Source organism: Mobula birostris, chromosome 2 (assembly GCF_030028105.1).
Source record: "Mobula birostris isolate sMobBir1 chromosome 2, sMobBir1.hap1, whole genome shotgun sequence".
Lineage (NCBI taxonomy): Eukaryota > Metazoa > Chordata > Chondrichthyes > Myliobatiformes > Myliobatidae > Mobula > Mobula birostris.
Genome location: NC_092371.1, coordinates 130,491,679 through 130,519,345, shown reverse-complemented (window position 1 = coordinate 130,519,345; position 27,667 = coordinate 130,491,679). Strand labels below are relative to the sequence as shown.

At 42.1% G+C, this 27,667-nt stretch overlaps 1 protein-coding gene across 9 annotated transcripts in view; it reads left to right on the top strand.

Annotated features, from left to right (window-relative positions):
- The window catches only part of LOC140191079 (serine/threonine-protein kinase MRCK alpha-like), a 596,213-nt gene that overhangs the window by 491,296 nt on the left and 77,250 nt on the right, over positions 1-27,667 (top strand). For all 9 annotated transcript variants that reach the window (XM_072248222.1, XM_072248216.1, XM_072248164.1 and 6 more), the window contains 5 exons: positions 8,148-8,264; positions 13,966-14,046; positions 14,911-15,016; positions 17,664-17,800; positions 22,939-23,078. In XM_072248222.1, the coding sequence (XP_072104323.1) occupies positions 8,148-8,264; positions 13,966-14,046; positions 14,911-15,016; positions 17,664-17,800; positions 22,939-23,078 (581 nt within the window). The remainder of the gene's footprint in view (positions 1-8,147; positions 8,265-13,965; positions 14,047-14,910; positions 15,017-17,663; positions 17,801-22,938; positions 23,079-27,667) is intronic.

The window sequence follows — 27,667 nt, the reverse complement described above, 5'->3', positions numbered from 1 at the left end:
TGTTTTGAACTCTTCATTCATATTTAACTTGTGTTTCCTTTCTCTATTGAAGCATTCTCGTACCTGTGTTCCAGCTAGCAAAGGCAGACGTGTAAGATGCTGTCTTAATTCATTTTGCTGCGTGTGCACTTTATGGATATTTATTTGTGTGCGTGCGCTACCAGGTGCCCAAATGCTTGTTTTTGTTGTTGCTGCAGCTACTTTCCACTGTCCTTTTCCCCAGATTCTCCTGTTACTCTCTTTCTGTGCAATTCTCTGCATTTGCATGTCATGTCCGTTCATTCCTAATTGCTTGCGCTCTGTTGCTGCAGTCAGGAAGCCATAAAGACCACATGTTCAACTCTCTCAACTTCGTTACTCTCAAGTAAAAATTATTTAATTTTTGCAAAAACAATGCTTAATGCAATTATTGGATAATTAATGTTGGTGTTGTCTTTAACTTTGTCTCTAAATAAAATAACTTCAAATGAGTGTTGTTTCAACGTTTTGTACAATACATCTGGAATGTCATACTTTTAATGAAGAAATTGTGTTTGTGATTCACCCCTCCTGCTGAGAAAAGGATATATTTATCTCACAATTTTCATTTTCATACATGTACTTAAAGTAAGAGAGGATGGAGCTAAGGTTATTTAGCAGCCAAGGTACCATCCAAAATAGTGAGTCCTCCTTCCAAACAGAAAAGTGTGTATCAGTTCAAAAGATGTTAAAAGTTTGTTACTCTAAAAGCATATCAATGTTAGTTCAGGCAGACATCAGCTTATCTTCAAGGGAAAACAAGTAATGCTCAAAGTAAGAGTTGTTCCCATTAAAGTGTGTGACTATCAGTAGGGATTGTATTAAAGTTGTAGACTCAGATTTGTGTAATCAAGACGTACACCTTTTCTAATGCTATTTGTTATCCAAGAAAGCTGAACCTGGTTTGTCCTCCCAAAATGCAAAACCTCACAGTTGTCTGCATTAAATTCCATCTGCCATTTTTCATCCTGTTTTGCCAGCTGGTTCAGATTTGGCTGCAAACTTTATAAACAAGAGAAAGTCTGCAGATGCTGAAATTCCGAGCAACACACACAGAACGCTGGAGGAACTCAGCAAGCCAGGCAGCATCTATGGAAGAAAAGTACAGTCGACATTTTAGGACGAAACCCTTCAGCAGAACTGGAGAAAAAATGCTGAGGAGTAGATTTGAAAGGTGTGGAAAGGGGAGAGAAAATCATCAGGCGATAGGCGAAACTTGGAGGGGGAGGGATGAAGCAAGGAGCTAGGAAGTTGATTAGTGAAAGAAACAGAAGGCCATGGAAGAAAGAAGAATGGGGGGGGGAGCACCAGAGTGAGGCGATGGATGGGCAAGGAGATAACATGAAAGAGGGGCAAGGGGATGGGAAATGGTGAAAGGGGTTGGGGAGTGGAGGCATTATTGGAAGTTTGAGAAATTGATGTTCATGCCATCAGGTAGGAGGCTACTCGAACAGAATATAAGGTGTTGCCTTATCCCGGCAGTAGAGGAGGTCATGGATGGATATATGGGAATGGGAAGTGGAATTAAAATGGGTGGCCACTGAGAGATCCCACTTGTTCTGGCAGATGGAGCGTAAATGCTCAGCGAAACAGTCACACATATCTGCTCTTACCCCATCCTCCCACCACTCTACCAGGGGTAGGGTTCCTCTTGTCCTTACCTACACCCCCACCAGCCTCTGTGTCCTGCACAAAATTCTCTGAAACTTCTGACACCTCCAACTGGATCCCACCACCAAACACATCTTTCCCTGCCCCCACACTTCCTGCTTTCCGCAGGGATCACTCCCTACACAACTCCCTCGTCAATTTGCCCCTCCCCACTTATCTCCCTCCTGGTACTTATCCTTGCAAGTGGAACAAGTACCTCAGCTGCCCCTACACCTCCTCCCTCACTACCATTCAGGGCCCCAAACAGAGCTTCCAGGTGAGACAACACTTCACCTGTGAGTCTGGTGGGATCATATGCTGTGCTCAGTGTTCCCAGTGTGGCTGCTTGTATATTGGTGAGACCCAGCGTAGATTGGGAGACCACTTTGCCAAGCATCTAAGCTCTGTCCACCAGAACAAGTGGGATCTCCTAGTTGGCCGCCCATTTTAATTCCACTTCCTGTTCCCATTCTGATATGTCCATCCATGGCCTCCTCCACTGCCAGGATAAAGCCACACTTAAGTTAGAGGAACAACAGCTTATATTCCATTTGGTAGCCGCCAACCTGCTGGCATGAACATCAATCTCTCAAACTTCCAGTAATGCCTCCACCACCCCACTCCTTCACCATTTCCCATCCCCTTGTACCTCTCTCATGTTATATCCTTGCCCACCCATCGCCTCACTCTGTTGCTTTTCCATGGCCTTCTGTCTCTTTCACCAATCAACTTCCTAGCTCTTTGCTTCATCCCTCCCCCTCCAAGTTTCACCTATTGCCTGGCATATCTCTCTTCCCCGCCCCCCCACTTTTCAAATCTACTCAACTTTTTCTCTCCAGTGCTGCCAAAGGGTTTCATTCTGAAACGTGGACTACTTTTTTTTTCCAAAGATGCTGCCTTACCTGTTGAGTTCCTCCAGCATTTTGTGTGTGTTGGTTGAAAACTTTGATGGTTTTCCTCACTGTCCTTTGCACCCCCAGTTTCGGTATCATCCACAAATTTGCTGATCCAATTTACCACATTATCATCCAGATTGCTGACACAGATAATAAACAACAGTGGACCCAGCACCGATCCCTGCGGCACACCACTTGTTACAAGCCTCCAGACAGAAAGACAATCATCTACTACCACCTTCTGACTTCTCCCGCAGAGTCAATGTCCAATTCAGTTTGCTACCTCATTTTAAGTGCTAAGTGACTGAATCTTCTTGACCAACCTCCCACAGGGGACCTTGTCAAAGGCCTTGCTATAGTCCATGTGGACAACATCCACTACCTTGCCTTCATCAACTTCCTTCAAAAACTTGATTTGATTGGTTAGACACAATCTAGTGCACACAAAACCAGGTTGACTATTCTTAACCAGTCCCTATCTATCCAAATACTTATATATCCAGTTCCTTAGAATATCTTCCAACAACTACTGATGTCAGCCTCGCCGGCCTATAATTTCCTCTCCTATTCTTAGAGCATGTCTTAAGCAACAGAACAACATTAGCTACACACACACAAATTGCTGGTGAACGCAGCAGGCCAGGCAGCATCTATAGGAAGAGGTACAGTCGACGTTTCGGGCCGAGACCCTTTGTCAGGTCTTGGCCCGAAACGTCGACTGTACTTCTTCCTATAGATGCTGCCTGGCCTGCTGTGTTCACCAGTATTTTTTGTGTGTGTTGCTGGAATTTCCAACATCTGCAGATTTCCTCGTGTGAACAACATTAGCTATCCACCAATCCTCCAGCTCCTTACTTGTGGCTAAGGACATTTTAGAGATCACTGCTAAAGCCCCTGCAGCCCCTCATATAGTGTCTGAGGGAACACCTTGTCAGGCCCTGGTGTTATCCACTGTAATTGTGTCAAGACAGCAAATTCTAATCTGTAAACAGTCCATGACCTCACTGCTGCTTTACTCTCACTTCTATAGATTCTGTGTCCCCCAAATAATTCAGATCTAAAAAATCTATTTAAGATCTTCTCTATCTCTTTCTGCTCCATGCATAGATGACCACCCTGATCTTCAAGAGGACCAATTTTATCTTTTTTGCTCTTAATATATCTGTAGCAACCCCTGGGATTCTACTTTACCTTGTCTGCTAGAGCAATCTCATACATTCTTCTAGCCCTTCTTACTTCCTTATTAAGAGTTCCCTTGGATTCCTTGCACTTCTCATGTACCTCATTGCTCCTTTCTGTCACTACCTGCTATGCACCTCCTTCATCTTCTTAACCAGGGCCTCAATTTCGCAAGAAAACCAAGGTTCCCTAAACCTGTTACCCTTGTCTTTTTTTCTGGCAGGAACGTACAAACTCTGTGCTCTCAAAATTTCACTTTTGAAGGCATCCACTTACCAAGTACACCTTTGCCAGAAAACAATCTGTGCCAAATCCTTTCTGATGCCATCAAAATTGGCCTTTTGTCAATTTAGACTCTCAACTCAAGGAGAAGACCTATCAATCTTCATAATGCTTTGAAGCTAATAGCATTATGACCATTAGGTGCAAAGTGTTGTCCTACACAAGCTTCTGTAATTTGTCCTGTCTCATTCCCTACTAGGAATTCTAGAAATGCACTCTCTATCGTGGGGCTTCTATATACTGATTAAGGACGCTTTCCTGAACACGTTTGACAAATTCTTTCCCATCTAGCGTTTTTACAGTATGGAATCCCAGTCAATACGTGGAAAGTTAAAATAACCTATCACAGCTTTATGTTTCTCGCAACAGTCTGTGATCTCTCTACAAATTTACTCCTGTAAATCAAAAATCAGAATGCTGAAGGTCAAAGTCAAGCAGCATCTGTGGAAAGAAATAAACAGTAGATATTTCAGACCGAGACCCTTCATCAGGACTGGAAAGGAAGTAGGAAGAAGCCAGAATAAAAAGGTTGTGGGAGAGGAAGGAGTGTAAGCTTGGAGGTGATGGGCACGGCCAGATGAAGGGGAAGGTCCATGAGTGGTGGTGGGATGATAAAGTGAAAAGCTAGGGGTTGATAGGTGGAAAAGGCAAAGGACTGAAGAAGGAATCTGATAGGAGCTGAGAGTGGACCATGGGAGAATGGGAAGGAGGAGGGGCACCAGGGTGAGGTGAAGAGAAGAGATAAGATGGGAGCCAGAATGGGGAATGGAAGAAGAGGGAAGGGGCAGGGGTAAGAATTACCAGAAGTTACAGAAATCGATATTCGTGCCATCAGGTTGGAGGCTACACAGACAGAATATGAGGTGTTGCTCCTCCAACCTGAGAGTGGCTTCATCATGACAATGGAGGAAGCCATGGACTAACATGTCGGAATGGGATTGAGGATTAATTTAAGATAGTTGTCAGTTTCAGTTTATTCATAGTTTTTCATAAATTCTCCTGTATTTCTTTATTTTCCTGTAAATTCCTGCAAAAATGAATCTCAATGGATATACGATGACATACTGTATATGTACTTTGATAATAAATTTACTTTGAATTTGAAGGTATTAGAACACACTGACATGGTCACTTGGAACATTAATGTGATAGCAAAACAGTCTTTGGGATATCAAAGTACCAGTAACACTGATATTGAGATGTCAGAGCAATATCACTGTCCCTCAGGACATCGGTGCACCAGTGACATTCTCCTGAGACATCAGTGTCGCAATGTCACAGCACTACCAGCACTGACACTTTGGATATAAGTGTAACAAGTGGTACTCAGGCTGTCAGTGGAACAGTAACATTATCTTAAGGTATTGGAACAGTTTCTTGAGATATTGGTGTGTCCTAACAGAGCATAGCACACAATGTTCTTGGACTGCTTGGTGCATCAACAACAGTTGGTATTTTTGGTAGAGCATCTGTGAGGCAGCTTCTCAGGATATTGGTACCTGTGATGCAGTATATCAGAGTTTTGAGCGACGTCTTCTTGTACAATATTAGGGCATCAGTTATTATTTTACCACTGACCTGCCATTACAGCAGCAGAATATAGACTTATTCATTAACCACTATAATATTTCTGACATTTACCATTCAACTTAACTTCAGAATTACTAACCTTGAAGTTTCAGGGTCAGTTGAATTTTTCAGAGTTTATAGCTGTTTATAGCAGTTCTCCTTTACCGTTTCACTCCTGCTGTCATCTATGGCTTCCCTTTGCAGAATAACAGGCTGCTGTTTGAGAATGTAACAGTGGTGTTTAGGGTGCTCTATAAATAGGAGAAGCTTGATCTGTTAAAGCTGAAGTTAAGCCTCTGCACTTGGCACTTGAATGGAAGGTAGGGTGGGCTTAGAGTGGTGGGGACCCAGGGAACATTATGGCAGGATGACCTGCACCATATTGGTACCAGCCTACTGGCTTAACAAAATTTGTAGCAGTTGTTCACTGTTCATTCGCGCAAGTTTTAGGTTCAAGTGTCCAGGCTATGGTAGCTGAATACTTTTAATGTAGAACTTAAATTTCCATAATAGTTATATTGTGTCTTTAGAATGGAAAAGCTATTAGGTCAATATTCCAGCAACATTAGAAATTCAAAAGAATGCCTAAATGTCACAATTCTGCTCTTGCTGTCAATGTAGTGAATAGCCATTATTGCCTGGGAAATATTACCCCACCACGTGGAGAGAAAGCAGCAAATGGCAAGGTAGTAGAGCTGCTGTCGGTGTGGAATTGGCATGTTCCTACATGGATTCCCCCAGGTGCTCCAGTTTCTTTCCACATCTGGAGATGTACAACTTGATGAGTTGGTTTGTCGCTGTAGTTTGCCACTAGTAGGTAAATGATCAGGTAGTCAATCAGAATGTGGTGAGAGTAAAACTGGTTGGCGTGGGCTTGAATGGCCTGCTTCTGTGCTGAGTGGCTATATCATTTTATGAGATGCTACAGAGAATTAGAATAAACCAAATATTACTAACACTCCAGAAGTAGTGGGAAGGATAGCAGTAGTGCAGTCTTCATATTAACAATGCCACTGTAGTACTGCATGAGTGAATCATTTATGATGATATCACCTGTTCCTCCACTTCTGAAGTCTCGAGTTAATATTTGGAGTTTACTGATGTTAATCAAAATCACTTATTGCTTAGACAATCAATCAATCGTTTCTTCAGTTTAAAGTAGGAATGTAAATAAAACAGAATGGCACATATTCCTTGCACATCATCCAGATTTGGATCCACCATTCTTTCCTTATCATGAGGTAAATATTTTGCAACTCACTCCCCGTAAAGACTGCAGGTGCTTTCATTGGATCAACATTGGTTCAAGTGGCAGCTCCTCAGCACCTTCACAAGAGTAAAAATAATGGAAGAATCAATTAATAGTTTTGCAAGTGACACAGGTGTTTTATTTTAAATTTAAATTAACAGGTCATTTAAGTTAATTGAGTTAAATTGAGATAGACTGTGCTGTACCAGTGTCTGATCATGGCCAGTTAATTGCATATTATGGTGATGTAGAAAACTGCAAAGCAAGGTTTTATCAAGTAATTGAAATTCAAAATAGTATGGGTGATGGAAAATGCTGGAAAAGTCACCAGATCAGGAAGCATTCATGGAAAAACAGGATTGTTGCTAGTCGAAGACACTTTTTGCATTATGAAAGAGTTGCTCACCTTAAAGAGAAAATGTTTCAATGGATTTGAAACTTTTTCAAGAGTTATTCTGGATTTCTTTACAAACTATTCTTAATGTCCTCACATAAGTGGAGATCTGTGCTGTTTCAAAGTGGAATGTGAGGGCTGAGGTACTGTGAATTCCTCACACAGTAGCTTCTCAAAGTAGTCTGGAATAAACTATAAATCAGGATTACCTCTGAGGAAAGGAAAGGGGTTGCTTGCCTCAGTCTCTGAATAAACAATGAATATCAAGTGCTGAGGAGAAAAAAATCAAGGTCAAGTTTATTGTCATCTGCACATGCATGCTCAGGTACAATGAAAAACTTGCTTGCAGCAGCATCACAGGTGCATCACATCATGTAATCATTCACAGGAAAAATTCAAATGGAACGAAAATTATACACAATTTTTACAAGAACACAAAACAAAAATATTTTAGTGTAAAGTGAACAAACTGGTCATAGCGTTGTTAAACTATGGTGATTGGAGTTTTGCCAGGTAGTTCAAGAAGCGACTGGATGAAGAGAAGTAGCTGTTCTTGAACCTGGTAGTGTGCGACCTCAGGCTTCGGAACCTTCTGCCCAGTGATAGCTACGTAAAGGTGGCGTGGCCCAAATGGGGATCTTTTTTGATATTTGCCTTCTGGAGGAAGAACATCCTGTAGATACTACCATTGGTGGGGAGGGATGTGACTGTGATATATTGGGCAGAGTCCACTACTCTCTGCAGCTTCTTACATTTTCATACATTTGAATTGCCATACCAGGCCATGCCTAAACCAAATCACTCTTGTATCTCTGCATGGATCATTCTATATAAGTTTTGGAATGCTAGGAATTTTGTAGGAACCTGAGTCATCAGTATACATATGAATTAACAGAATTTCTTTTCATAGATTGATTCCATTGAGAATTTCAACCTTTCCAATTCTCCGTCTGGTGAAGAGGTGAAATCACAGGTACATTCTCGCTCTCGGTCACCATCGACAGCAAGTGACATTGAGACTGTGGAGGTCAGTGCATGGAAATCTTGCCATTATCTAAACAAAAATATGTTGCTGTTCTATTTTTTCACTGCCTGAAGTTTTATCTAGGATAAGAAAAAGGAATAGTCCTGTTACTCATCCAAGTGTATTCATTATTTTCCTATTAATAAAAGTATAGCAGAGGTAGATTGAAATAAATGAAACATTTTAGAATCCTGTTCAAAAACTGGTAATATTTATCTTTTAGTAATAACATCATATCTAAATAGCATTGTTATTGTAACTAAATACTGATGTGTACGCCATGTCTGTGACGATTTCAAAATGTATCTTCCCAACATCAAGTGTCTAGCTGGCACCAAACATCTCATTGCTCTTGGGTTTTAAAAAAATCATTCACTGCTTCTTTTGCAAGAAAGATAATCATTATGTATATTTTTATTATGGGTGGGGATTAATGAATTGAGCAGCACTGCATGCTACTTGACAATAAAATTTCTGTATATGACATCTTGGGCATGCTTGTATCCCTGTAAAATTTTGTATTACATTTTACCATGAAATTGATTTACATAATTCAATGATTTGCAAGAATCTACATGAAATTCAGACAGTCCCCGGGTTCTGTTAGGGTTCCTTTTCAAGGAACCATCTGTAAACTAATTTCGCTGTCAATTAGAAATGTTCATTTTCTATAATTATATCATTTTATTGGAATGCAGGAAGATTTTCTCATGCTGCACAGGGTGGGTTCCACCAGAATTGCGGGGGGATGGGAACCAGAGCACCAGAGCAGACAGTGGAGTGGTATTTGGGAAAGATGTTAAACGCACATATAAAGTCAGGACTCAAAAGGTGGAGCACTGTGGCACTAATGTTCTGAGTTGTGTATATTTCAATGCAAGGAGTATTGTTGGAAAGACAGATAGGCTTAGGGCATGGATCAGCACCTGTATTTATGACATTGTAGCTATTAGTGAGACTTGGTTGCAGGAGGGGCAGGACTAGCGTCTCAATGTTCCAGGGTTCCATTGTTTTAGACTTGATAGAGCAAGAGGGATTAAAGGGGCAGGGATGGTATAACTAGTCAGGGAAGATGTCATGGCAGTGCTTAGACAGAACAAGCTGGAGAACTCATCTACTGAGGGTATGTGGGTGAAACTGAGGAATAAGAAAGGGATGACCATGTTAATGGAATTATATCATAGACTACTCAACAGTCCATGGGATTTAGAGGAGCTAATTCGTAGAGGAACTAGATATATGTATTCAAATAGAGACTGATTAGGGATAGTCAGCATGGTTTTGTATGTGGTAGGTCATGTTTAACCAATCTTATAGATCTTTTCAAGGAAGTTACCAGAAAATTAATGAAGGCAAGGCAGTGGATGTAATTTGCATTGACTTTAGCCAGGGCTTTGACGAAGTCCTACGTAGAAGTTTGGTCAAGAAGGTTCAGTCACTTGATATTCTCGATGAGGTAGTAAATTGGATTAGATATTGGCATTGCGAGAGAAGCCAGAGAGAGGTTTCATCTCTGACTGAAGGCCTGTGACTAATGGTGTGCTGCAGGGATTGGTGTTGGGTCCATTGTTTGTTATCTATATCAACGATTTGGATGATGTGTAAACTGGAACAGCAGAATTGCAGATGGGTGTGGAGTGCAGTAAAAGGAGTACAGAAGGATCTTCAAATACAGATCAATAATTCCTTGAAAGTGGCATCACAGGTAGATATGGTCATAAAGAAAGACTTTACCACAATGGCCTTCATAAATCAAAGTATTGAGTACAGGAATTGGGATGTTAAGTTGAAGTTGTATAAAATGTTAGTGAGGCCTAATTTGGAGTATTGTGCTCAGTTTTGGTCACCTACCTATAGGAACAATTGGATTGTAAGAGGTGCAAAGAAAGCTTACAAGGATGTTGCCAAGGCTTGAGGACATAAGTCATTGGGAAAGGTTGAATAGGTTCGGACTTTATTCCCTGTACCGTAAGAGAATGAGGGGAGATTTGATAAAGGATATGAAGGATATAGATGGGGTAAATGCAAGCTGGCTTTTTCCACTGAAGTTAGGTGAGACTAGGACTAGAGGTCGTGGGTTAAGGGTGAAAGGTGAAATGTTTAAGTGGAACATGAGGAGAAACTCTTAGAGGGTGGTGATGGTTAAATGAGCTGGAAGTGGTAGATGCAGATTCGAATTCAATGTTGAAGAGAAATTTGATGGATACATGGATGGGGGGGTCCATAAAAGGTCCGGGTGCAGGATGATGGGACTAGGCGGATCAATAGTCCAATGGTCAATGGGACTAAGTAGGGACTAGATGGGCCAAAAGGCCTGTTTCAGTGTTGTAGTGTTCTATGATTCTGTAAATGCATTTCGTAACACGAGGATTGCTGTACTATGTTCAGTCATTAATGAATACCATGAAACATTTTATTATTGTTATTGATTATTTTTTCTCACCATAAGCTGGTAAAACCTGAGGTATGGGCATAGCTAGCAGGCTCATTTCTCAATTAGATCATTAGCTGTAGGAGCAGAATTGAGCCATTTGGCCCTTCGAGTCTGCTCCGCCATTTCATCATAGGTGATCCAATTTTCCTCTCAACCCCAATCTCTTGACTACTCCCTGTACCCTTCATGTCCTGACCAGTCAATAATCTATCAACCTCTGCTTTAAATATACGTACAGACTTGGCCTCCACAGCTGCCCATGCCAACAAATTCCACAGATTCACCACTCTCTAGCTAAAGATATACCTTCTCATCTCCATTTTGAAAGGACACCCCTGTATTCTGAGGCTATTTCCTCTGGTCTTGGACACGCCCATCATAGGAAACATCCTCTCCATATCCGCTCTGTCAAGGCCTTTCACCAATCGATAGGTTTCAATGAGGTCACCGCCAATATTCCCTCTAATTTTTAGTAGTCAGTGTGCGCAAAAATCTTATGCAAATTTTTTTTGTGACAAAAGTATGTGCGCACTGAATGCACACATGAGACAGTTTATGTAGGTTTACAAAATACTTGACATAAAACTGCACAGAATAACAACAAAATAACATACATATTTAAGTCACACACACAGAAAATGCTGGTGGACACAGCAGGCCAGGCAGCATCTATAGGAAGAGGTACAGTTGACGCTTCGGGCCGAGACCCTTCATCAGGACTAACTGAAAGAAAAGATAGTAAGAGATTTGAAAGGGGGAGGGGAGAGATCCAAAATGATAGGAGAAGATAGGAGGGGGTGGGGATGAAGCTAAGAGCTGGAAAGTTGATTGGCAAAAGGGATACGAGGCTGGAGAAGGGTTAGGATCATGGGACGGGAGGCCTAGGGAGAAAGAAAGGGGGAGGGGGGAAGCCCAGAGGATGGGCAAGAAGTTGTAGTGAGAGGGACAGAGGGAGAAAAAAGAGAGAAAAAAAGGGGAAAGAAAAAAATCATAATAATGATAATAAATAAATAAATAAGGGATGGGGTACGAAGTGGAGGAGGGGCATTAACGGAAGTTAGAGAAGTCAAGGTTCATGCCATCAGGTTGGAGATATTTAATTTTTATCATATTTAAGTCACTCAGTTATTTTTTCTCTCTCCTGTCTTTGGCATTTACCCATTCTTTGTAAACTCTATCTCGACTAATAGAACTTCCATCACATTGATAGCTTTTGATTCTCATTAACATATCCAAATGACATTCACCTAAACGGTTTCTCAGCTTGTTTTTGAGTTGATTCATTAGGCTAAAGCCTCGCTCACAGTCCACACTAGACACAAGAAAGGTTCCCCCAATGTCCATCAACTGTGCAAGGTCGCAAAACTGTTCATTTTGAAGTACAAATGCCACCATTTGAGAAAAGTTTCAAATTGGTTTGGATTTAAGCTTTTCTTGCACGGAAATTTTGAAATCATTAAACTGTCTAACTATTAAAATATTTTCAGCTAGAAAATCATGATATTTTAGACATAAGGCATTAACTTGTTCATTGCCAAATGTGAAGTCACAGTCTGCAATTGCGGAGAAATCAAAAGCTGACCATATTGTACCTCAACTTTGATCTCTGAGTTCAATCATTTTCGCTCTCGCTCATCTGCACTCAACCGTAACATGTGTAGCACTCCTGTAATGGGTAATGACGGGTTCTGTTGCCTGAGCTTTTGTACACCGTCCAAATGTGATTTACTTGCCAAATGACGCTTCAAAAAGTCAAGTTTCCAAATATTATCTCACTTCTTTCCACTAGCAAATTCTACAGCAACTTTCGCATCACGACAATACAAACAGATAACTCCAGTTTCCGAATCATACATAAATATTTCTCGTAGCTGAACGTTCATGACCTCATGAGCTTTCGGTGTAACAGTTTCTACTATTTTGTTAGGCCGTTCAACTTTAAAGAAATTTGCAGTTCTTTTGCGCTTCACACCCTTCACTTCTTTTGAATTCAACATAGTGAATCAATATTTTTTCCAATAAAAACTTAATAAGCTATCTACAGGATTTGAAACAGATCTTCGTAAACCTTATGATACGAACACTGTCCGCCAAACATGGCTGCCGTCGTGATGCAGCTGTACAAACCAGAACAGGATAGGTGAGGTGACGTAAATTAGTGACGTGCATTGTGGTATTTGAAAAACCGACTAACTAGTTAACAGAAACAGTTAGCTAAATGATTATTTTCATTAAGTATAATTATTAACTACTACATTATTTTAGGTAACTAACCTTTTGTGCGCACATTAATTTCCTTTGTGTACTGGTTGAAAAATGTGTGTATACGTGCACAGCTTAGAGGGAACTATGGTCACCACTCATTCTTCTGAATTCTAGTGAGTACAGGCCCAGAGCCATCAGATCCTCTTCATATGACAAGCCATTCAATCCTGGAACTATATTTGTGAACCTCCTTTGAACCCTGTCCAGTTTCAGCAAATCCTTTCTCAGATAAGTGGCCCAATCCTGCTCGTAATACTCCAAGTGAGGCCTCACCAACACTTCATAAATTTCAACAGTACATCCTTGCTTTTATATTCTAGTCCTCTTGAAATTAATGCTAGCTTTGCATTGCCTTCCTCACCACAGACTCAACCTGCAAATTAACCTTTAGGGAGTCCTGCCAAGTCCCTTTGCACTTCTGTTTTTTGTATTTTCTCTCCATCTAGAAAACAGTCAACCCTTTCATTTCTTCTACCAAAGTGCATGACCATACCTTTCCAGGCAATGTATTCCATCTGTCTCTTCTTTGCCCATTCTCCTAATCTGTCTAAATCCTTCTGTACCCTCTCTATTTTGGGATGATATCAGGTGTAGATTTTACTGTCAGGATAATGTATACCCTGTTCCTGTACCAAAGTCTTTCAATTTCCTCTTTTAATTCAGCATATATTGTGGTTATTATTATTATTAACAGCAGCTATAAAATGCTTTAAAAATGCAAGGGAGAACTGGTGTTAATTGATTTCTGTAAGTCATTCCTAACCTGAAAACCCCTATGTCTAAATCTGAGGAATTCCAGTAAAAAAAAAATCCTATTTTCAGGGACCTATGCAGATTTACTTCAGGTGGATAAGTGATCTTGATAGATAGATTCTTACCTAGCTGATTTCACAAGCTGGGAACAGTTGAAATTTGGAACAGGCAGTTGAAAGTGAACATTTCACCAATGTTTCTTGTTTAAATTTCTAGTCACTACATTTAATCACAATGCTTGTATTTTATTAGGGGATAGATCATCCTCCTCGTTCTATACTGACACCAACTATCAGGTCTTCGTACAGTGGTTCCACAGTCTCAAATCCAAAGGTAATGTCCACTATAGTTTTACACCTCTACCTTGATTAATACTCCAAAGATGACATCTGCACTGCAGTCTTTCCATGGATTAACCTCATTTACCTTGATCTTCTTTGGGTCATTTAGGACATGCTAGATGTTTTCATGGGAGTTTCCTCTGGTTAAGCATTTCCTCTGCTCTTTTACTGTCAAAGGTCAGAGGAGGCCGGTACAGTGGCACAGTGCTTTACAGTACCAGCAACTCTGGTTTAATTCCCGCTGCTGCTGTAGGAGTTTGTACGTACTCCCCATGACTGTGTGGGTTTCCTCCAATGGTTCAAAGACCTACCAATTAGTAGGGTAATTGGTCATTGTAAATTGCCTCAAAATTAGACTAGGGTTAAATTGGGGATTACTGGGCAGCGCAGCTGAGAGGGCTAGAGGGCCTATTCCGCACTGTATCTTAATAAACAAGTTAAAATCCTTGATGTTTAGGCAGTGCGCACATATCCTTAGAAGCTCTACCAAGCAAAGTCTACACAATAAAAGCTTAATCCAAATCTTTTTCCAAAAATCCTGGTGTCTTCTTTAAAGTTGTATTCAAACGAATTATGCATAATTTCATTCAGCCACTAAATTTTCCTGGGCCTTGATATTCTTTAAACTAACATCACTCTGAAAGTGAGAAAATTTTGGTAATAAACCCCTTTCCATCTCTGTTGTAATTGTTCCAACCATCTTGTATTAAGGGCTAAAGGGACTTAATAATACCATACAGATTATTTCAGAATTAGATTAGTTATTAAGCATCTATCTCTATTATTCAGCAGTTCAAAATTTAATAACTTTGCTTTTTATGAATATTTATCCTCTCATTTTTTTCACATTTTGTAGCCCAAAGCTCATCAGTTTGTTGTGAAGTCTTTTACTACACCAACAAAGTGCAATCAGTGTACATCTCTGATGGTTGGCTTGGTACGCCAAGGGTGCACGTGTGAAGGTGAGTCAAGTCTGATGGTATCTTGTAACACCTATTATTATGAAACTGAATGCAGTACCAAAGTCAAAGTTGCTGGTGAACGCAGCAGGCCAGGCAGCATCTCTAGGAAGAGATCTCTAGTCGACGTTTCAGGCCGAGACCCTTCGTCAGGACTAACTGAAGGAAGAGTTAGTAAGAGATTTGAAAGTGGGAGGGGGAGGGGGAGATCCAAAATGATAGGAGAAGACAGGAGGGGGAGGGATGGAGCCAAGAGCTGGACAGGTGATTGGCAAAGGGGATACGAGAGGATCATGGGACAGGAGCTCCGGGAAGAAAGGCAAGGGGGGGGGGAACCCAGAGGATGGGCAAGGGGTATAGTCAGAGGGACAGAGGGAGAAAAAGGAGAGTGAGAGAAAGAATGTGTGTATAAAAATAAATAACAGATGGGGTACGAGGGGGAGGTGGGGCATTAGCGGAAGTTAGAGAAGTCGATGTTCATGCCATCAGGTTGGAGGCTACCCAGACGGAATATAAGGTGTTGTTCCTCCAACCTGAGTGTGGCTTCATCTTTACAGTATAGGAGGCCGTGGATAGACATGTCAGAATAGGAATGGGATGTGGAATTAAAATGTGTGGCCACTGGGAGATCCTGCTTTCTCTGGCGGACAGAGCGTAGGTGTTCAGCAAAGCGGTCTCCCAGTCTGCGTCGGGTCTCGCCAATATATAGAAGGCCACATCGGGAGCACCGGACACAGTATATCACCCCAGCCGACTCACAGGTGAAGTGTTGCTCACCTGGAAGGACTGTTTGGGGCCCTGAATGGTGGTAAGGGAGGAAGTGTAAGGGCATGTGTAGCACTTGTTCCGCTTACACGGATAAGTGCCAGGAGGGAGATCAGTGGGGAGGGATGGGGGGGGATGAATGGACAAGGGAGTCGCGTAGGGAGCGATCCCAGCGGAAAGCAGAGAGAGAGGGGGAGGGAAAGATGTCCTTAGTGGTGGGATCCCGTTGGGGATGGCGGAAGTTATGGAGAATAATATGTTGGACCCGGAGGCGACTCACTTGTCCATCCGTCCTCCCCATCCCTCCCCACTGATCTCCCTCCTGGCACTTATCTGTGTAAGCGGCACAAGTGCTACACATGCCCTTACACTTCCTCCCTTACCACCATTCAGGGCCCCAAACAGTCCTTCCAGGTGAGGCAACACTTCACCTGTGAGTCGGCTGGAGTGATATACTGCGTCCGGTGCTCCCAATGTGGCCTTCTATATATTGGCGAGACCCGACGCAGACTGGGAGACTGCTTTGCTGAACACCTATGCTCTGTCCGCCAGAAAAAGCAGGATCTCCCAGTGGCCACACATTTTAATTCCACATCCCATTCCCATTCTGACATGTCCATCCACGGCCTCCTCTACTGTAAAGATGAAGCCACACTCAGGTTGGAGGAACAACACCTTATATTCCGTCTGGATAGCCTCCAACCTGATGGCATGAACATCGACTTCTCTAACTTCCGCCAATGCCCCACCTCCCCCTCGTACCCCATCTGTTATTTATTTTTATACACACATTCTTTCTCTCACTCTCCTTTTTCTCCCTCTGTCCCTCTGACTATACCTCTTGCCCATCCTCTGGGTTCCCCTCCCCCTTTTCTTTCTTCCCGGACCTCCTGTCCCATGATCCTCTCGTATCCCCTTTGCCAATCACCTGTCCAGCTCTTGGCTCCATCCCTCCCCGTCCCGTCTTCTCCTATCATTTTGGATCTCCCCCTCCCCCTCCCACTTTCAAATCCCTTACTCACTCTTCCTTCAGTTAGTCCTGACGAAGGGTCTCGGCCTAAAACGTCGACTGTACCTCTTCCTAGAGATGCTGCCTGGCCTGCTGCGTTCACCAGCAACTTTAATGTGTATTGCTTAAATTTCCAGCATCTGCAGAATTCCTGTTGTTTGCACTACCAAAGTAATTGATTGACCATAATTTTGAAATGGTCAGATGTTCCATATGAAGAAATCTTTAATATTCCTTAGGTTTATAAGCTGCTGTCTCAGCTTGTCTTCCTTTCTTTTTTTCCTCTTCCTTTTTTATTGATGCTTTGTCTTTAGGTACACTGTTCTGCTTTTTTATGTTCTTGTGTTCAAGGACCACTTCAGGACAAGTGCAAACAATGTGAGCCAAGACTACAATGCTAAGGGAACAAGATGTTAAATGCTCCACAATATTGCAGGATTTGGATAGAGGAATTTTACAAAATCCCCATTTCTTAGCACTCACTGACCTACATGGTCTTTTGAACTAGCAACATGCCAGTTTTGAAGTTTTCATTCTGGTTCACATATCCCTCTGTAACTTCACCTTCCCTTCTCTTGAGATATCCACCATACCTCTGCTCTCTTCCAGTTGTGGCCTCTTGCACAATTATGCCTTCAGCTTCCAAGGTTCATTCTCTCCTAACAATATCCATCTTTCCCTGCACTCCCCCAGCTGTCTACTCCCAACCGTTAAGGTTTTTCTTAACCTCTTTGGACAATCTTTTGGACACCTGCCTTAACATTTCCTGAAGTAGTTTTGTTAATAGCTTCTGTAAACATTTGTGGTGCTCTATGTGAATGCATATTATTTGGTCATGGCCATGTAAGACTAATTATAGTTTTATATTTTTTTCAGTATGTGGTTTCTCATGCCATGTCACCTGTGCAGACAAAGCACCAGCTGTTTGCCCCATTCCACCTGACCAAACAAAAGGTCCACTGGGGATAGATCCACAAAGAGGAATTGGAACTGCCTACGAGGGCCATGTTCGGGTAAGGGAAACTCCAATCACAAGTCTTGTCCTTATGAACACACATAGACATATCCCACTGAAACTTCATTTGGGGAAAAACTTTACAAAAAACTTTGCATTTCATTGTAATCTATCGATGTGTGTGCTGTAATCTTGTGTTGGGTCTTCAGTGTTTAGCTTTTGATACAGAAGTCAGGTTGTGAGTTGGTCATAACTTATGGAAATGTATGGGACTCTTGGTGGATATGTGAGCTCTGTGATTGTTTATTTGAAGTTCCATCATTCAGAGAAAGGCTACAACAAATGTCCTGTCCGGCTGTGTAGATAGATTTTGAAAATGCTGTGACACAGTCTCTTCTATTTAAAAACAAATTTAACTGTCTCACCCACGAATACAACTTAGCAACCAAGAATTAGAAGGAAATGTAGGATTGCTGTATTCTGTATTTCACAGAGATGTGGCTCACTCATGACACGCTGGATACATCGATAAGAACCGAGGGGCTTCTCAATACACCAGATGGACCAGACTGCTATTTCAAAGAGGGCAAAAGGTGGTGGTGGGGAGGACTCTGTTTCATTATAAATTCTTCGTGGTGCTCAGACAGTGATCTTGTTGCACCTGTTAACCCAACCTGCAACATATAATGATTAAATGCCACCCATTCTACTTGCCATGAGAGTTCTCCTCTGTGATCCTGACCATGTTTACATGCTACCAAAGGCTGATGTTAAGCAAACACTCGATGTATTGAGTGCAGCTATGAGCAACCAAAATGCAGCTTCCTGTAATGTCTTTCAAATCATTGGTGAGGACTTTGAACAAGGCTTGTTTGAAGAAATCTCTAGCCAGTTATCATTAACATATCACCTGCAGGACAAGAGGTCCCAATACACTTGACCACTGTTATACTATGATTGGGAATGCTTACCATTCAATCCCTAGACAGCATTTTGGGAAACCTGACCTTCTGGCTGTACTCTTCCTACCTGCATACAGGCAGAGGATAAAGAGCAAGGCTTCAGAGGTAAGGACAATGAAGAGGGGCCATGGGAGGCAGAGAAGCAACTAAAATATTGCTTCGAGCTGGTGGAGTGGGCCGAGTTCAAGGGCTCATCAGAGGATTTCAATGCATATGCCACAGTTGTCACAGACTTTATATAGTCAGTTATGGATGACTGTGAAAATCATTCAGAGTCTTCCCCAACTAGAAGCCTTGGATAAACCAAGAGATTCACAATCTGCTGAGGGCCAGATCAATGGTGTTCAGGTCTGGAGACTAAGTGAAGTACAGGAGATCCATGTATGACCTCCAGAGAGCAATCCCACATGCAGAGTGGCAATTCCAGACCAAACTAGAATCATAGAAGGATGGTCAACGACTGTTGCTGGATTTGAATGCTATCACCTCCTACAAAACAAAACTAATCAACATGTGACAACGGGATCTTGCTCCAAGATGAGCTCAATTACTTTTATGCTCACTTTGAACAACAAAACATGGAAGTATCTTCATGAACTCCCACACCCCGAAAACTCTGTGATTTCAGTCTCTAAGGTCAACATGAGGTCATCCTTCAAGAGGATGAACTCACAGAAGGTACCAGGCCAAATACTGAAGACCTGTGCTGACCAACTGGCAGGAGACTTTACTGATTCCTCTAACCTCTCACTTCAGCAGTTTGAGGTACTCACCTGCTTCAAACAGGCTTCAATTATACCAGTGCCTAAGAAGAACTTGGTAGGCTGCCTCAATGACTATTGTCCAGTTGCACTTACATCCACTGTGATGAAGTTCTTTGAGAGGTTGGCTTCATCGCACATTAGCTCCTGTTGAGAAGTGACTTAGATCTGCTCCAGTTTGCCTACCGTCCCAATAGGTCAACAGCAGATGCTGTTTCATTGGCTCTTCACTCAACCCTGGAAAATCTGGATCGTGAAGATGCATACATCAGGATGCTCTTCATTGACTACAGCTCTGCATTCGGTACTATCATCTCCTCAGAACTCATCAATAAGCTTCAAGACCTTGGCCTCAATATCTCCTTGAGCAATTGGATCCTCAATTTCTCCAGTCAGTTCGGATTGATTACATCTTATCCACAATCTCCATCAGCACAGGTGCACCACAAGGCTGTCTGCTTAGCTCCTTGCTCTACTGAGGCTAAGCATAGCTCCATTGCCATGTTTAAATTTGCTGATGACACCACTGTTGTGGGCCGAATCAAAGGTAGTGAGAAATCAGCATTTAGGAGGGAGATTGAAAATCTGGTTGACTGATACCATAACAACAACCTCTCACTCAATGTCAGCAATTTCAAGGAACTGATTATTGACCACAGGAGGAGGAAACCAGAGGTCTATGAGTCAGTCCTCATTGGGGGATGAGAGTTGGAGAGGGTCAGCAACTTTAAATTCCTCAGTGTTATCATTTCAGAGTATCTGACCTGGGTTCAGCACATAAGTGCCATTACAAAGAAAGCATGGTAACACCTCTACTTCCTTAGAAGTTTACGAAGATTCAGCATGACATCTAAAACTTTGACAAACTTCTGTAGATGTGCAGTGGAGAGTTTACTTACTGGTTGCATCATGGACTGATATGGAAACATCAATGTACTTGAACAGAAAATCCTACAAAAGGTACTGGATACAGCCCAGTCCAGTAAAGCACTCCCCACCATTGAGCACATGTACCAGAAGCACGTCACAGGAAAGCAGCATCCATTATCAAGAACCCCACCATCCAGGCCATGCTCTGTTCTTGCTGTTGCTATCAGGAAGGAGGTACAGGAGCCTCAGGATCCACATCACCAGGTTCAGGAACAATTAGTACCCCTCACAACACACTGGAGGAACTCAGCAGGTTGGGCAGCATCCGTGGAAAAGATCGGTCGACGTTTCGGGCCGGAACCCTTCGTCAGGACTGTAGAGGGAAGGGGCAGAGGCCCTATAAAGAAGGTGGGGGGAGGGTGGGAAGGAGAAAGCTGGTAGGTTCCAGGTGAAAAACCAGTAAGGGGAAAGATAAAGGGGTGGGGGAAGGGAGGCAGGGAGGTGATAGGCAGGAAAGGTGAAGAAAGAACAGGGGAAAACACAATGGGTAGTAGAAGGAGGCGGAACCATGAGGGAGGTGATGGGCAGCTGGGGGAGGGGGCAGAGTGATATAGGGATAGAGGAAGGGAGGGGGAGGGAATTACCGGAAGTTGGAGAATTCTATGTTCATACCAAGGGGCTAGAGACTACCTAGACGATATATGAGGTGTTGCTCCTCCAACCTGAGTTTAGCCACATCATGGCAGTAGAGGAGGCCATGTATGGACATATTTGAATAGGAGTGGGAAGTAGGGTTGAAGTGGGTGGCTACTGGGAGCTCCTGTCTGTTTTGGTGGACGGAGCGGAGGTGCTTGACGAAGCGGTCCCCCAATCTGCGTTGGATTTCAAGGCGGGTTTCTTTCCCTCTCCACCCCTCTCCGCCTTCCACAGGGATCAGTCCCTCCGCGACTCCCTGATCCACATGTCCCTCCCCACGGATCTCCCACCCGGCACTTATCCCTGTAAGCGCAAGTGCTACACCTGTCCCTACATCTCCTCTCTTGCCACCATTCAGGGCCCCAAACAGTCCTTTCAAGTGAGGCAACATTTCACTTGTGAGTCTGTTGGGGTCATCTATTGCATCCAGTGCTCCCAGTGCGGCCTCCTCTACATCGGTGAAACCCGACGCAGATTGGGGGATCGCTTCGTCGAGCACCTCCGCTCCGTCTGCCAAAACAGACAGGATCTCCCAGTAGCCACCCACTTCAACTCTGCTTCCCACTCCCGTTCAGATATGTCCATACATGGCCTCCTCTACTGCCATGATGAGGCTAAACTCAGGTTGGAGGAGCAACACCTCATATACCGTCTAGGTAGTCTCCAGCCCTTTGGTATGAACATAGAATTCTCCAACTTCCGGTAATTCCCTCCCCCTCCCTTCCCCTATCCCTATGTCACTCTGCCCCCTCCCCCAGCTGCCTATCACCTCCCTCATGGTTCCGCCTCCTTCTACTACCCATTGTGTTTTCCCCTATTCCTTCTTCACCTTTCCTGCCTATCACCTCCCTGACTCCCTTCTCCCACCCCTTTATCTTTCCTCTTACTGGTTTTTTACCTGGAACCTACCAGCCTTCTCCTTCCCACCCTCCCCCCACCTTCTTTATAGGGCCTCTGCCCCTTCCCCCTACAGTCCTGACAAAGGGTTCCGGCCCAAAACATCGACCGATCTTTTCCACGGATGCTGCCCGACCTGCTGAGTTCCTCCAGTGTGTTGTGAGTGTTGCTTTGACCCCAGCATCTGCAGATTATTTTGTGTTAATTATTACCCTTCAGCCATCAGGCTGTTGAACAAAAGAAGATAACTTCACTTAATTTAACTCACCCCAACACTGAGTTGTTCCCACAACCCATGGACTCACTTTCAAGGACTTTTCATCTCTTGTTCTTGATATTTATTGCTTACTTATTTATTATTATTATTATTATTATTATTATTTTCATTAATTCTATTGTGTTGCTTTGTATTTACTATGAATGCCTTCAAGAAAACGATTCTCAGGTTTGTATATGTACTTTGATAATAAATTTACTTTGAAGAAGATAGTGTGCTAACTAATCAAGATACAGTACAACCTAAAGGAATTGATTAAAAGCTTCATAAAAAGTTTGAAGTAATTGTGAGTTTAAATGAACTTCCCCTACTCAAGTTACCAAAGGCAATGGTTTGGACACCAGGCTTCAATGACCTAGATCCCAACCCCAACTTTACTGTCTACTCTTTAAATTTATTTCTGGGCACACCTTAGGGATGTTGCCAAGGGCCATCAGGGTGATCAGCATCAAAATGCAAAAGTAATTACACCAAATTTGAATTTTCCTTATTTCCCAAAGAGATGGCACTGTTGTTGAAGAGGAAGTTAGGCACGAAAGAGCAGGATGAAGGGTGGATAGAAATAATCAGCTAGTATGCTTCAGTCATCATGATAGGGCATGCCTCTTGGACCTGCCCATCAATTTCTTATGTTCATAAATACAAATCAAAATTCTTCCTCCTGTGGAATACTTACACACATCCTCATTTCCAACTCTTTAAAAAAAAAATAATATGAATGCTTTATTTCTAGGTACCTAAACCAGCTGGGGTGAAGAAAGGCTGGCAGAGGGCGCTGGCTGTGGTTTGTGATTTCAAGATCTTTTTGTACGACATAGCAGAAGGCAAGGCATCTCAGCCAAGTGTGGTGGTTAGCCAAGTGATTGATATGAGGTTTGTGCAAGTCACCCTCCCTCTTTTAGTGTTTTCATCTATATCTCTATGGTCAAAGGGATACCAGGGAACCCCAACCTCCCCCTCCCCTACCCACTTTGTTTCCCAATATGATGGGGTCTTAACCTGTCTGTCAAATTCTGCGTCACCAGAATGAAAATTGGTTTGTTATTGTCACATGTACCAAGATACAGTAAAAAACTTGCTTCCATACTATTCGTACAGATCATTTCATTACAATAGTGTATTGAGGTAGTACAAAGTAAAACATTCAGTAGTCTTTCAACAGCCAGGTATAAGCTGTTGAAAGACTACTGTTAGTCTTCAGTTAGTCCTGACGAAAGGTCTCGGCCTGAAACATCGACTGTACCTCTTCCTAGAGATGCTGCCTGGCCTGCTGCGTTCACTAGCAACTTTGATGTGTGTTGCTTGAATTTTCAGCATCTGTAGAATTCCTGTTGTTTGAGCTATAAGCTGTTCTTGAACCTGATGGTATGTACTTTCAGGCTTCTGTGTCTTCTGCTCAATGGGAGTGGGGAAAAGAGAAAATGTCTGGGCTGGGTGGGATCTCTGATTATGTTGGATGCTTTACTGAGGTCGTGAGAAAGATAGACAAATATCTTTACTCTATGTACAGATGAACAGTGCCTATAAAAAGTATTCCACCCCACCTTGGAAGTTTTCATATTTTACTGTTTTACAACATTGTATCACAGTGAATTTGATTTGGCTTTTTTTTACACTGAACAGAAGGAGCCTTGTAATAAAGTGAAAACAGATCTCTACAAAGTGATCTAAATTAATTGCAAATATAAAACATAAAATAATTGATTGCATAAGTATCCACCTCCTTTAATATGACACACCAAATCATCACTAGTGCAACCAATTGGTTTTAGAAGTCACATAAAGAGTTAAATTGAGATCACTTGTGTGCAGTCAAGCTGATTCAATTGATTGTAGTAAAAATAACCTGTATCTGGAAGGTCCAAATGCTGGTGAGTCAGTATCCTGGCAAAAACTACACCACGAAGACAAAAGAACACTTCAAGCAACTCCACGAAAAGATTATTGAAAAGCATGAGTCAGGAGATGGATGCAAGAAAGTTTCCAAGTCACTGAATATCCATTGGAGTACAGTTAATCATCAAGAAATGTAGAGAATTTGGCACAACTGTAAACCTCCCATGAGCAGTCCATCCTCAAAAACTGAGTAACCGTGCGAGAAGAGGACTAGTGAGGGAAGCCACCAAGAGACTTATGACAACTCTGGAGGATGGGAACGACTGCACGTACAGCAACTGTTGTCTGGGTGCTTCAACCGTCGCAGCTTTATGGAGAGTGGCAAAGAGAAAGCCACTGTAGGAAAAACTCACATGAAATTTTGGCTAGAGTTTGCCAGAAGGCATGTGGGAGACTCTAAAGTCAGCTGGAAGAAGGTTCTCTATGGTCTGATGAAAGCAAAATTGAGCCTTTTGGCCATCAGACTAAACGGTATGTTGGTCATAGGGCAAACACCGCACATAGAACCATAGAAATGTGCTGCTGGCAACAGTGGTGAAGGCGGATACAGCAGGGTCTTTTTAAGAGACTCCTGGATAGGTACATGGAGCTTAGAAAAATAGAGGGCTATGGGTAACCCTATGAAATTTCTGAAGTATGTGCATGTTCAGCACAGCATTGTGGGCCAAAGGGCCTGTATTGTGCTATAGGTTTTCAATGTTTCTATCTCTGATCCATAGTGCCACACCCCCATATCTTTTGCCCCCCTCCCTGTCCTTTCTGAAGCATCTAAAGCTTGGAACCTGTAAGTAGCCATTCCTGCCCCTGAGCCATCCAAGCCTCTGTAATGGCCACAACATCATAGCTCCAAGTACTGATCCACGCTCTAAGCTCATCTGCGTTGTTCACGATACTCCTTGCATTAAAATGGACACATCTCAAACTATCAATCTGAGTGCATACCTTCTGTATCACCTGCCTATCCTCCCTTTCACACCGCCTTCAAGCTTTCTCTATTTCTGAGCCATCTGCCCCTTCCTCCGTCTCTTCAGTTCGGTTCCCACCCCACAGCAATTCTAGTTTCTTTCTTTCTTTTTAAATTTTTTTATTATACTTTATACTTTATTGTTGCCAAACAATTGATACTAGAACATACAATCATCACAGCGATATTTGATTCTGCGCTTCCCGCTCCCTGGATTACAAATCGATAATAAATATTAAAAATTTAAATTATAAATCATAAATAGAAAATAGAAAAATGGAAAGAAAGGTAGTGCAAAAAAACCAAGAAGCAGGTCTGGATATTTGATGGGTATGGCCCAGATCCGGGTCAGGATCCGTTCAGCAGTCTTATCACAGTTGGAAAGAAGCTGTTCCCAAATCTGGCCGTACGAGTCTTCAAGCTCCTGAGTCTTCTCCCGGAGGGAAGAGGGACGAAAAGTGTGTTAGCTGGGTGGGTCGTGTCCTTGATTATCCTGGCAGCACTGTTCCAACAGCATGTGGTATAAAGTGAGTCCAAGGATGGAAGATTGGTTTGTGTGATGTGCTGTGCCGTGTTCACGATCTTCTGCAGCTTCTTTTGGTCTTGGGCAGGACCACTTCCATACCAGGTTGTGATGCACCCTAGAAGAATGCTTTCTACGGTGCGTCTATAAAAATTTAGTGAGGGTTTTATGGGACAGGCCAAATTTCTTTAGTTTTCCCAGGAAGTAAAGGCGCCAGTGGGCCTTCTTGGCAGTGAACTCTGCTTGGTTGGACCAAGTCAGGTCATTTGTGATATTGACCCCGAGGAACTTAAAGCTTTTGACCTGTTCCACTTGCGCACCACTGATGTAAATTGGGTCCTGCGGTCCGCTACTCCTTCTGAAGTCAACAACCAATTCCTTTGTCTTGCTGACGTTGAGGGATAGGTTATTGTCTTCGCACCATGCCACCAGGTTCTTAATTTCCTCTCTGTACTCAAACTCATCATTACCCGAGATACGGCCTACAATTGTTGTGTCATCAGCAAACTTATATATTGAGTTCGATGGAAACTTGGCTACACAATCATGGGTGTACAGTGAGTGCAATGGGGGCTGAGTAGACAGCCTTGTGGGGCACCGGTGCTCAGAGTAATTGTAGAGGAGAGCTTGTCCCCTATTTTTACAGCCTGGGTCTTGTTTGTGAGGAAGTTGAAGATCCAACTGCAGATCTGAGTTTTAAGGCCCGGGTTCCGGAGCTTAGGAATCAGTTTATTTGGAATGATGGTATTAATTTTCCAAAATTATAAACAGAATAACGATATTGATACAGAGAGATTGGAATAACCTTATTGTTGATAAGCATGTACAAAAAAGATTTCAAATAATACAGGTATAATAGACTTTCAAACCCTTAATATAATTAATTATAGAGAAAAAAGAAATAAAAAGAAAAAAATACAAAGAAAACCCCCCAAGAAAACAAAAAAAAAGAAACTAAATACTAAACCCAAAAAAAAAGCAAACGGAACAAACAAGACTAGACCAATATCTTAAATCGAACACGTTCAGTAATGTCGTCAACTCTGCTCCTCTATTCATATATTTTAAGTTAATAAGAAGGATTCGGAAAGGTCAAATTACATCATATGAAAATGTTGAATAAATGGTTTCCAAGTCTCTTCAAATTTAACTGAAGGATCAAAAATGTCACTTCTGATTTTTTTCTAAAATTAAACATGGTTTGGGAAAACCATTGAAATGTGGTAGGAAGATTTGTCTCCTTCCAGTTCAATAAAATGGATCTTCTGGCCATTAAAGTAACAAGTGCAATCATCTGACAGGCTGAAGAGGATAAAAATTTATGTTCTATCATTGGCAAACCAAAAATTGCCATAATAGGATGGAGTTGTAAATCAAAACGCAAAACTGTTGAGATAATATCAAAAATATCTTTCCAGAATTTTTCCAAAAGAGGACAGGACCAAGACATATGAGTTAAGGAAGCCACCTCAGAGTGACATCTGTCACAAATAGGGTTTATGTGGGAATAAAAACAGGCTAATTTATCTTTCGACATATGGGCCCTATGCACTACTTTAAATTGTATTAGCGTATGTTTGGCACATATCGAGGAAGAACTAACAAACTGAAAAAATTTATCTCATTTCTCTATAGGTAGGCAAAGTTGAAGTTCCCTTTCCCATTCATTTTTAATTTTATTAGATATACCTGGCTGTAATTTCATAATTATGTCATAAATAGATGCTATTAATCCCTTCTGAAAGGGATTTAAACCTAAAATTTTATCGATGATATCAGTAGGGTATGAGATCGGGAAGGTAGGCAGCGTGGTATTTAAAAAGTTTCTTATTTGTAAATACCTAAAAAAATGGGATCTGGGCAAATTAAATTTATTAGAATACTGTTCAAAAGACATGAAACAGTTATCCAGAAATAAGTCACAAAAGCATGTTATACCTTTCATTTCCATATCAAAAAGGCTTGATCCATAACCGAGGGTTGAAAAAAAAGGTTAGATATAATACGGCTTGATAATGTAAATTTGTTCAAACCAAAAAATTTACGAAATTGAAACCATGTTCATAATGTATGTTTAAT